This window comes from Lepisma saccharinum, chromosome 13 (assembly GCF_977018435.1).
Source record: "Lepisma saccharinum chromosome 13, izLepSacc3.1, whole genome shotgun sequence".
Lineage (NCBI taxonomy): Eukaryota > Metazoa > Arthropoda > Insecta > Zygentoma > Lepismatidae > Lepisma > Lepisma saccharinum.
In genome coordinates this window covers 60698220-60711157 of record NC_139241.1, presented here as the reverse complement: position 1 = coordinate 60711157, position 12938 = coordinate 60698220, and the positions used below count along the sequence as shown (strand labels likewise).

The 12938-nt window shown below is 35.7% G+C and overlaps 1 protein-coding gene across 2 annotated transcripts; it reads left to right on the top strand.

Moving 5' to 3' along the window:
- The first annotated feature begins 425 nt into the window (after nt 1-425).
- LOC145997340 (uncharacterized) lies at nt 426-12570 on the top strand. 2 transcript variants are annotated; one of them, XM_083134288.1, is made up of 3 exons: nt 426-520; nt 6180-6752; nt 10607-12570. In XM_083134288.1, exons 2-3 carry the CDS (start codon nt 6400-6402, stop codon nt 11556-11558), a joined length of 1305 nt encoding a protein of 434 aa, XP_082990414.1. In that variant the 5' UTR covers nt 426-520; nt 6180-6399; the 3' UTR covers nt 11559-12570. The 2 variants fall into 2 exon arrangements, with proteins under 2 accessions (XP_082990414.1, XP_082990415.1); XM_083134289.1 differs by having other exon boundaries at nt 442-504.
- The last annotated feature ends 368 nt before the right edge of the window (nt 12571-12938 follow it).

Here is a 12938-nt window from a genome sequence, read left to right as displayed (position 1 = left end):
ATGCTAAGGGACCTAAACTTAAAACATTTATGTGAAAGTAATCGCTACAACTTCACAGTATGTGTTACAGACGTAATTGCATACATAGTTTGATGAAATAACGATAAAATAAAGACCGAGTCTGCTGCCACGTACATATCTTTTGAGGTTCAAGCAGAAGAAGAACGTGGCAGCAGACACCTGTGTAAAAAAAAAATGTTGTCATCCTATTGTAAATGCCTAATAAACCTACAGTTGAAGTTTATAAGAAAGAGAAAATAAAAAGGAAAACCTAAGCTTCCGAAAGATAAAACGTAGATATACTAAATTAGTGTTACTTTTACACAAAATCTTGTTACAAATATAACGTCAGCTACGAGTTCTAATTACGAAAATGTGCAGGTGTCAGAATCACCAGATTTTAGTACAGCCACTTCTTCCAGCATAAAAGGATAAAAGGAGAAAAACTAAAATAATATATTTGTGTTCTGAGGAATTGATTCTTTACTTACTTCAGAAATTATGGTATTCCTTGAAGATTGTAAGTGGTTCTTAAACTCTTACACTATTTTTTTTTTTATTGTTTGAAAGAAATTTTATTTTTTCTCAGTTGAATGCAGTAAATTAAATAATGAGTGCATTGTTTACATCACAACCGCGCATTATAAGCAATTTCGACGTTGAGTTTGGCAGGCACTGACAATTAACAGTTCAATTTCTTCCTCAATATCGAGGGTGCATGCAAAGGGGGAGCTATTGGACTACAAATCTCCTGGAATGTCATTCAGTGAAACATTTATTATTACTAGTGGGTTCTTGTTTGTTCGTTTTCGCTTGCGTTATACGCAATATGGCGGAGAAATCTTGACTAGCGTTGTCCATGGTCAGTGGTTATGCAGTGCTGCAACCTTCTTCATCGAAAATTACCTACTTTCGTGTTACTGATTTTGTATTATTTTTCCAGGTTCGAAAACCACACGAACCATGCACAGATAGCCCCACGAACCATTCACGGATAGTCCCACAAACCATTCACAGATAGCCCCACGAACCATTCATAAATAGCCCCACGAACCATTTTCGGTAAGGTTAGGGGTAACACTTTACTATACCGGAGACGGATTTCTTCAAATTTTCTTCATTTTCTGTAGTGTTGTTGATGTTCGGGAATGTAGTTTTGATCCATTTTAATGCGAATGCATGTGGTTTTGTACGAAAATCTATGGTACTAGTTTACTATCCTTCGGACAGATTTCTTCATTTCTACAGAAGAAACTACTTACTGTAATAAGTTCCTGTAGCATTGTCTAACATGTGGAAGGTGTTTTGTGTGATGTGGGAATGTTTCATAGCGGAAATTCAACCATTGACACATAGCCCCACGAACCATTCATACATAGACCCACGAACCTTCCCGTAAGGTTAGGTTAGGTAGGGTCACAATAGATTACAATAGTTAAAAATTGGTTTCGAAAATATATGCGTAGCCCCACACACCATTCTCGCATAGCCCCACGAACCATTGACACATAGCCCCACAAACCATTTGCGGAAACGTACGTTCTTCAGTTACAAAAACACTTTTTTTGAAAAAAAATTGATAAAAAAACCCTGAATACACGTTAAAAAATGATCCGCGAAGCAGATAGGTAAGTACAAATGTCAAAAATTGACGAAACTCAGAAGTTATGGGTGTCCGAAGGATAGTAAACATTTACCCGTCAAGCTAACTTTGCATCAGGTTTTATGTATCAATCTGCGTGAGAACAGCTCAGAATCTTCCGTGCCAGTCTTTCCTCAACCGCCGAGCTGCTTTCATCACAGACACCGAGAAAATCACACAGTATTGCCAACCGCACAACACATCAAAACCCGCATGCATGTCAAGCGGAATGTATTTTTGCTTCTCTTTGTCTCCTGAAACATAAAATTTTAAAACTACTTTCTGTGCATAGATTATTTAATAAATGTGTCATTACTTAATATAAGTGCGAAATATCTTCGAAACATGAGAGCATGTGTGTATATTTCAAGCATGCAAAAAGAAGAATAAACAAAGATAAAAGTAAACAACGAAGGCCCCTCTTGAATTTAATGACAAATTATTGTGTTTGGTTTAGGAAGAAATACATTTATGAAAAACTTGGTTGCTTTGTTCGCAATACATCCGTTACTGTAAGACACACACACTTCAAGTTATACCACCGAAAAAAACATGATTTTTTATTGGTGACATATACAATCAGGTGCATTGTCTGTTGCTATTACTCTGGTTTCAGTTTATGAATCATTTCACTAAACCAGGATTCAAATCTTAGTCTGTCCATTTCTTGCTGATAATCAACCTTCCCTTTCTTTGCACGGCACAGTAAATATGCACCATCAACAAAGCTTTCATTGCCGCCAGTGGGTGAAACAATAAGCCTCCCCCTTCCCCTCTCCCTTTCTTGTCGGTTTCTTCAGCCCTGGCGGTGGTTTTGCACTGTGGTATCCTTCAATGTTTGATTCAATGTACGCCCCTTTCCCATCCAGAGTAAAAGCACGTCTCATCCAAATAGACGTTTCTTCTCACGGCGATATCTTTTAATACAGCGGAGATTCTTTTGTCGTCAAACAACAAACAATCGTTTCCTCTTGCTGAACTCAAACCGCAAATTCATTCAACACCCATGATACAGTTTGTGCGCAAATTGACGGCAAATCACCTCACGCCCTGTTTTACTTTGATCTTGTTTCCGCAAGGAGGATTATGCATTTAAAACAACGTGCTTGACTTTGAAGAGCATTTCCCTTCGGATGAAACCCAAAATAACACTAATTTTAGTAAAACCATGCACTAAACAGGAGACCGTGATTCAGCCATTCTCGCCGCTGTATAGCACGATTATTAATCACAATAAACATAGGGTTAAAATAGTGGGATGAGCAACACTGGTATCACGGATTACATGCACTGTAAAATTTTAGTATGCCCAAAACATATTTCTTCAATTTTACAGGAGAAAGTACTTACTGAACTGACTTTCCGTACACTTTTGAAAGGTCGTGGAAGTGTTTTTTCCCCATCGCTTAATTTATTTTGCCGGTAAATCATGTATTTTTGAATATTAATGTCTATCCAATGTACGAAAGCTGTTGCCTCTATGTCCTTCTAATACGTGAATCAAATGTTGCGTGTGTTCGATGATGTAACCCCTGGCCAGTGTATCCAACCACACTGTTGTTTTCCAAGAAGATGACAATTTAAACTATGTTTGCCTAACCTAACTGAACCTAACCTAACCTTGCCGTGCATGGTTCATGGGGCTATTTATGAATGATTCGTGGGGCTATCCGTGAATGGTTTATGGGGTTTTCGAACCTGGAAAGAAATACAAAATCAGTAACACGAAAGTAGGTATTTTTCGATGAAGAAGGTTGCAACACTGCATAACCACTGATCATCGACAACGCTAGTCAAGATTTTATCTGCCATATTGCGTGTAACGCAAGCTAAAACGAACAAACGAGAATGACTCAATATGTCGAAAATTGAGATTATTTGCATGAAAAAAATGAAATGGCACCTTCAAGAATCCTTAGGAATGCAGAATACGTAAGTACCAATGTGAAAAAGAAGAAAATAAAGGAATTTCAAACATTTTGGGGATACTTTCAATACATGCACTCTGCAACGCATTCAGTCTTGCTCGGCTCGCTCTTGGGATTCAGTGATTCTTCAGCACAATAGAGATCATAGTTGGCAAATCTGCGGATCCAAGTTCGTCTGCACAGTGATTGCAACCGATCAAGTTCACACCTGCCAATGGATGTATTATTTTGTCTGTATTTTACAAATTAAATAACTGTTTTCTTGCAAGTATGCAGTTCTGTCGCAATAGAACCCGTCTCAGTGGAACTATATTCTTGCGCACACGATTGGATCTACATATGCGAAAACCTGCTGCAAACTTAACTTGATGCTTGGCTTAGTATTCTTTTAGACATTGTTATATGCATGTCATACCCCTGGTGTGGAAATGGAATTCATATTTATTCCATGTAATGGAAAAGTGAATCTAAAACTCTTCCTAAAATAAAAGTTTCAGTACACACACTGTGGCAAATTAAATGCACATATATTTACAAAATTTTAAAAGTATAAGAGATGCTGTTCTGACATTAGAATGAACTCTTGTAGTCTTACAAAATATTCTATTCTACAATGTTAGTCTTCGTTCAATTGGTACAAGAGTTTCAAGCACCTTGTCTTTGACACTGATGCATCTAATTATATAAGAAATAAAACCCCCACTCACATTGTTGCTTTTAACTTCCATCAGCATGAAAATGCTTCATCTTTTTGTAAGGGTATAGCATTATTTATTAATGGTATAAAATAAAAAAAATGCCCCTGCCTTCCCGATAGTGTAGTCCCGATGGTGTAGTGGTAATCAAGGCATTCCGGTTCGATGCCCAGTGGAGGTACACATTGCACAGTGGTTCGGATCCCACTTTAAACTGTAGATCCAGCCCCAATTAGGCTATCTGTGCATGAAGTGGACTTAAAATATTTCAGTTTCAAACAAAATCACTCAAAGTTGGACAAATTTGTTTTTTATCTGAAACCCTTGGAGGTTTCATAGGTTTACCAAAGTTGGTCAAAATCTGAGAGGTAAAGAATCAACACTTGCCTGACATGACAGGGCATGTGCGAATAATATTTTTTTAAATTTAATCACCCCTTTGGTTTATGTACAAAGATGATGTGATATTCATTTCAGTGCAAGAAATTAGGATTGTCCTCTAAGAGTTTCAGTTTACATGGTAGCATTGCATGAATGTTAAAAAAAGTGTTCCCTGCAAAATTACCCCTGGAGTGTTTGTGTCTTTCATCTTCCCAGAAAAAGTACACTTAAACAGACAGAAACTTCCTTATTAACAGTTTCATACATCGGAGACACATTTAAATCGGATATTTTGTCTTTCTCGTGGTTAGTACTTACCAATTATGTATTGCGGAACATAGTGGAGGGTGCCATTATGCTTTTTGCACGAAAACAAACACTTTTTCTGCTAAAATAAACCATTTTCCTTAATGCTACGGAAACGCTTCTTTTGTTTTCAAATATCAATGTTTCCAACTCTATTGTGCATGAAAGTTGTAAAAAACCGGGTGTCTGGAAATTGTACATTTTGATGAACCATTGCTCGTTAGCCCCACAAACCATTGACGTTAGCCCCCAAAACCATCCAAGGGTAGCCCCACAAACCATTGACGTTAGCCCCAAAAACCATCCACGGGTAGCCCCACGAACCATTCACACAAGGTTAGGTTAGGCCTGTTAGGTTAGGTTCGGTTCCATTAGCACTCATTTCAGTCCTAAATTCATCGAAAAACCATTTTCCTTTCTAGACAAAAAACCGCGCGTTTCTCAAAAAAATCGCACGTTTGGAAACCCTGATTGCACTAGCGAGATCGCGTGACTTCTGACGCTAGAGCCATCTGCAGGTACATCTTGGAAACAACGGCATGATGTTGTCGATTTTCACAAAATGTGCAACATTATTACATGAAAAGTGATTATTTATTGTTCTGCTGCATTGTACGATGAAGTTTTATGAAGAATATATATCGACGAAAGTTGTAAACCTTGGAGAAACTCATTTCCGTAAGTAGTTTCTTGTGTAAAATTGAAGAAATATGTGTCCGATGTATGAAACTGTTACCACTTCCTTTTCGTTGTAAGTTCAGAGATTTAAGAATTGTAGTGTTTGTAAATTTTCCACTGGAAGAATTCCAATAAATACGCTTGAAGCTTTAGAATAATTATATCATTTATACATGTAGTTTACCCCCTCTCCCCAGTTCCATAAAATGCAACCAAAGGCGGTTCATTTTTTAATTCTCCCCCCACTTTCAAATCAAGTATCACCTGAATATAACACACAATCTGCTTAACGACACCTTGTATTCACATAGAATATTTAATTGTATTATTTGTCAACTTTCATGACCGAGTGGTAAGTACTGCATGCTACAATGCCAGGGTTCCCTGGCATGGGCATGGATGTTCACATCAGAACTCTCACAATTAGTCAAAACTGGAATAAAAGCCACGCTAAATAACAAAAATCAAATCATTGTATTTATTTGCTTTTTGGTGTGCTTTCAAGCATTTTTAAAAGTTATATTGTGCTATTTATTTCTTTTCTTTCAGATACTTTGAATACCATTTAGTACGAGTAGGAACTGAATCTTCCCAAAATATATGCAGTAGAGACATGAAGCACATTTTCTCTGAATGAAATGTTATAATATTTTGATTCTAATGCTTTTTCACAAGATGTGCATTCTTTAATATTAGCAGTACGCCGTCCTACAGAAATCCGGTAGTTGATTTCTAAATACGTCAATTGTACATTTTATCATACATAGTGATGAAGAGTGAGTCACTAGAATCTCGAAACATGGAGCCATGCAATGCATCAGCTGCAATAATCCCCTTTTTATCCTGTGGAGTGTTGAAGAAAGAACTGGATATAAAATGTGAAGATGAGTTTCCATCTTATGCAATTGGGCCTATTAAAGATGAAGACATAAAAACAAATGACCAAGATGACACAAAAAATACTAACTTTTTTGATATACCATTGAAAACGGAATTTGAAGATAATGATGGATTTTCCTCTATTCCTGCACACCCCTTTGAGCTATTGCCATCTGAGAATGAATTTAATATGAATGAGGATTCTACAAACGGGACACCTGAAGCAGGATGCTTGACAGACAGGTGGGTTACAGATATTTTTCCTAGTAGTTACAGATATTTTTCTTACAAAAGTAGGCCTCCCTGATGGCATAGTGGTAATGTTGTCACATTGTAACGTAGGGGGTAAATTCCCAGTGGAAGCACATGCTTTAAGATACCATGCCTTACAAGCAACGTCAAAAATGTATTATGCTTAACGAATATGTAATTTGATCTGAATCATATAAATTATTTGGAACAGTTTAGTTTTTTTATAAAATCTTTCTTTCATAAATCTGTAATGCACATTTTAAAAGTTATAATATTTTTATGGTGGACCTAATAACGTATTTGTAATTTAATTAACTTTCATATTTATGATATGTGTGACTTTGATGAAAGCAAATTATTTTATTGTTGATATTGCAAATATGTCTTCTTCTTGGTTCAAAATTATAACTGTTTTAATCCATAAGAGCTAAATATCAGTGAAAACTATTAATAACTTAAGCCCTGTGTACATTTAAAGAAAAATACAACAGAAAGTTACAAGGTCATAATTGTGTCTTCATTGATTTGCTTTATTTTACTTCGCATCTTGTGTCACTTTTGGCTTATTTGCAAAGATGGAGATGAGTGATGACATGAAATTGATGAATAAGCACTGAAAAACATCCATGCCCAGGTCAGGATTCTAACCCGCGACCCCTGGCATCGTAGCGTGATTTCCTAACCACTCCGGCACAGGGGCTGGTAATTGTTATCGTGAAGATAGAGATTTAAACCAGGGACGGCCTTTTTGAAAAAATAGATTTTCGTTTTTTTCGTAAAAAAAGAGTTTTCCAAAGAAAAAAAATAGTTTTTCGAAAAAAAACCAACTAGTCTTTCGGGGGGAAAAAGTGTAAAAAATATCGTTTTCCGAAGACAAAATGTATTTCGAAAATAAATTCGTTTAGTTTTTCGAAGAAAAAAATCGTTTTTTGGAACAATCGTTTTTCGAAAAGAAATTTCTTTCTTGAAAAAAAATCTCATTTTTTTGAAAAAGTATCGTACTTCCACTTTTCATTTTCGAAAAAATTATAGGCTATTTAGATTTTCAATTTTTTCGAAAAAAAAAAAGAGGCTATCCCTATTTTATGTATAAATTGCTAATTGAATCACAAAAATCTAATATTGCCATTGTATGCAATTTGGATAGTCTACGTAACACAGCTTTGTATCAAGAGAGGCTTGTGAATTGCATTCTGCTTGGCTTGCTGAAGTAATACAAGAGACTCTGTGTGTGTGAAGTAGATATGTGAAGCTGAAAAACCGCTCCTATATAAACATTTTTTTACGAATATTGATCTCCATATTGATATAAGGAAGTTCTTTTTAATCACAAGCATTCAGAACTTATTTTTTAAATACTAACGTAATAAAATGATGAAATCTACTTTTCTAATGGTGTTCATTTAAGTCATAGACATAGGAAAGCAAAAACTTGTTACAACAAGTAGCTCAGGTTATTGTTTATTGAATAAAATTATTATTATTAAAGGCTTTCATTTTTGTGTTACAAATTGATATGGTTGCTATAAAAGGTCTAATGTCAAAATATTATTATTGAACTGACATCACAAGTTAGCTTGAATAAAGTGGTATCTGATCACTCATTTTGATAATATTGTTGCATGTAAAGCATGGTAACTACAACAATTCCTTGAACAACCTTCAAACAAATTGCATGTAGCACCACCGAAAAAAATAATTGTGATGAAATATCATGTTTGTATGATAGTAAACATACAAGTGAATCATATGTGCTGTAAATAATTTAGAAATGTATTTTAATTTGTAAATCAGATTTTTTGGGAACCTCAACTTTCAGTATCTCGAAACCTGCATTTTGTCACCATGTTTTACACCCGAGCCCTTCATGTAATAAGCCTTAACCCACAAGTAGCTGCCATCTTGGAGTCATCATTTTTTTAAATGGAAAGATGGTCGACTTTTATGACTTTTACGAGTTTGAACTGAATAACATTCTTATTTCAATATTGTCTGAATTTTTCATTGCGTTAATTTCCTGATTTTGCAAAGTGCTAAATCTGAAGGTAAAGTTTAAGACCGGCGAAAACTCCATCGCTCCAGCGGTCTTACTTAGTTAACGAATAAATGCCATTTTAACTTGGGCCTCCCCCATGGTGCAGTAGTAGCGTCATTGCCTTGTAATCAAGGGTTTGATCCCCGGTGGAGGCACAAGTGGTTTGGATCCCACTTTAAACTGTAGGTCCAGTCCCGATTAGCTTTACTGTGCATAAAGTGGACTTAAAACACCAACTCAAACCAAATAATTTTAACTCAAATATTAATTTTTTTATGGTATTTAAATATGACTCCCTGCGAGAAAATATTGACACCGACTCTACCTCCCTCCTATTTTTTCTGGTGTCGTTACTATAGAATACATTCTCTATTGAAAAATATAATTAATAACAAGTTAGAATAATATACGTTCCTTGTTATGTATGTAACACATAAATGTTCTGTGGTCTTAATTGACCCAAAATCTAGTGAAGAACAGTCAGTGAACTTTGAGAATACAACAAATTGCGTGCTAGCTATTAAAGTTATAATAAAACTGAATGCACACCAGTGTTTCCCATGAAATTCTGGTCCATTTTGATGTCACATGACCACTTTTCCATTTTAAAAAAATGACGTTCACTCCAAGATGGCGGTCATAATGGTAGCATGGCCTGGATGGTTTTACCCTTCACACACATCATGTTTTGCAACATTGGGTTTGTTTGTATTAGCTTGTCTGTCTTTTAAAGAGGTGGTTCCAAACTATTGGCCCAACTTGTGTACAAATGTATGTAAATCTAAATATATGCTGTAGCACAAAAAATTATGCAGTTAGTTTCCTATAATAGATATAAATATAATCATTGTCACTCTCTGTTATATAATAAATTAAGAAAAGTAATGGTAACGTTCAATATCAGTGTTTTTAACTGAACCAACCATTAGTGTATTTCATAAATTAGCATAAATTTTATACATAAGGCATCTAAACCCCACAAGCTTTTTTTTTCATCATATGGCAGAACATACTTAGAGGATTAGTGAAACATAAGTACAGAGATGTTCAAAGGACTGCCTTTGGCTAAAACATTAAGTTATGTAATTTGATTTTTTTTGCAATAAGAAACATGTTTTGTTCATGTAAAATCATGTTTTGCAACAATAGGAAAAGCACATTATATAAGCTAATTCCGAAAACTTTGACCTCCTGCAACTGTAAAAGTATAAGGCCTAAGGTATGATTTTATACCTAGGTCAAATCTACAATGGACCTTCCCAATGGTGCAGTGGTAGCGTTGTTGCCTTGCAATCAAGGGGTGCCAGGTTCAATACCCGGTGGAGGCACATAGTGGTTCAGATTCCACTTTAAACTGTTGGTCGTTCCGATTAACCTTACTTTGCACAAAGTGGACTTAAAACACCAAATCAATCAATCAATCAATCAAAGCTACAGGTATACAAAATCTCGTTGAAATCTGTTGGGTGATATTTAAGTTTTCATTTGGCGAATTGACATGGAGTGACACTTTTAGCAAAATATTATAGCTTGGTTGATTCTGAACAAAACAAGGTATTAATCACAACTGTAACATCATTAGTGTCTGATGTACAATAACATTTTATTTAAGTAGGTACATTATTTCAGATTTTGTGCTGAAAAGGCTAAAACTGTGAAAAACAGCGGGTTCATCTAATTTAGATTTTGTATAAATTTAAGCATTGAATATAGGTACACAATTGACAGAAAAGAAAACCTATTTCAGACTCTCTGTAGTGAATGTTAGAGCATATAACTTGAAATTTATTGAAAATTATATCTTCAACAGGAATGACAGTGTGAAGATGGACGAAGAAGAGAACTTGAATCAAGTGGAGTGTCATCATTGCAAGATGTCATTTTCTCAAAAGCGTGCCTTGTTAAATCATCTAAAAGCACATGAAGATAGTGCTTGCTTCAAGTGCCATTATTGCAGTAAAACATTTCGCAGAAAATATGCATTAAAGGAGCATATTAATTCCCATGAGAAAAAATACAGTTTTAAGTGTGAACATTGCTCGAAAGAGTTCATTAAGAAAAGTGATTTAACTTACCACGTACGGACACATACTGGAGTTCGGCCATTCATGTGCATGAATTGTAGTCGAACTTTCACTCGAAGTAGTCACCTGTATGAACATATGAAAACTCACGAAAATTTTCGACCTTTCAAGTGCACATTTTGCAGCAAAGAGTTTATAAAGGAAAAGGCATTGTCTAATCACTTAATCACACACAGTGAAATTCGCCCATTTAAGTGCCCTTCCTGCATAAAATCATTCAAGTGTGAAAGATATTTAAGAAACCACATGAGAATACATGAAGATTATCGTGCGTATATTTGTGAATATTGCAACAAAGGTTTCGTCGTGAAACAGGCCTTTGAGAATCACATGAAATTGCATCATCTGGATGCACCATTTCCGTGTCGCTATTGCTTCAAGGCATTTAAGTTAAAGGAAGAACTGATTGCACATCATCGATTTCATGAATGTCCATATGCATGTGAATACTGCAAGGCAAGGTTTCCGGACAGAACCACCTTGGAAGAGCATCGTTCCACACACAATGTCACGAGTGTGTCTTTGAATACAGAACATGGTGGAAGTAGTCCCGTACCCATTATTCCTGCAGTGCCAAGTACTGTCGGAGTGCCTGTTATGAATCCCAGTCAACTTGTCATCGTCATGTCACCCGTCGTCGTATCGTCATTACCAGTTCAGGTTGCTCCCAATACCTAGTTTAGAAATACAAATAACACCATTGCAAATGCTCCGTGAAGATCCTTTCTCTAAGTTGGGTAGAAGGTGTGAGCATTGTTTTTATGACATTGTAAATTCTTGAACTTGGAATTTAAAAAATAACCATTTCAGTGTACATGGAGAAACTGTATGTTCCAAAACTTTTAATACTCTGGCAAAACTAGGGTTGTTGTGGTTCACGGTTTTTACAAATATTGTGTTTATGTGCTTGTAAGAACCGTAAACCACAAGAGAAATAATGTAATGCTTCAATATGCTACATAATAACACTTAACCAACAAGTGTCAGAGGGGGGAATCGGATCACATGCCAAAGATGAGAGAAACGAATCATCACGTGGACACAGTAGCCACCCTGTGTGTCACTACTTGCATAACTTTCTTATTTTTCACTCTGATCGCATCTCTTGGGAGTTGGTTGTCATGTGGCTGTAGTCTCTATTGTTTTTTATTGTGAAGATATAGAATCAGATGTGATTTTTTCATGAAGTGTTTTCATGTCCCCTGATCCTTGTTCTATATTAAAAATCGGACTTTTCACCACATTTATTTTGCATTGTAAATCTCTGAAGAATCATTAACATCATATTCTTGTCTTGGCAAATATTCAATATTGTCAGCCAACTAATGTAGAAAATGTAGGTGCTTCCAGAAGAAGATAGAAGGTGCCACTATTTCCAGGTTAAACACTGTCTGGAATATGTATGCATCCCAGAACATTATGCAACTTTGAAGTTGGGAATATACTGTAGCTCATTTTCATGAGTAATTGAAGGGGGGGGGGATGGGGGGACAACAAGTAAATCAATTTTCTGTTGGACAAGTGGCAGTAGTGTCATTTCCTTCATATTGATGCTGTAATATACTTTACATTCTTTTCATACACATCAATTCTTCAAAGCATAAGTTTTTTGTACTTTTATATATTTTGTATCACTCTGATTATAAATTATAATGCCGTGCTTTGATTATTTTATGAATGTTAAGTCAGAGTATTTTTTTACAACTCAATATATACAATTATTTTAATGTAACTCGTGTACTGTTGTTTTATTTTTGAAACTGTCATGTATATTTCTTTATCAGTCATACCTAGTTCTGAACTTTGAACTTGAAATTAAGGATGCTGAACAGTCTTTCTCTTTTGCCCTTATTCTTGCGGATCAACCTGTCTTGAATGGAAAATTGACTGCTGTCACTCTGGCATCCTTAGGCAACAGCTGCAATTTGAATACAAATTTGGCAGCCATCAAACTACACAAGCTACCACCTTATATCTTTTGTGCCTAACATTCACCGCACATATGCACAATATTGAGAATATGACCCAATCCGGCAACATGCAAGCGACATGCAGTTT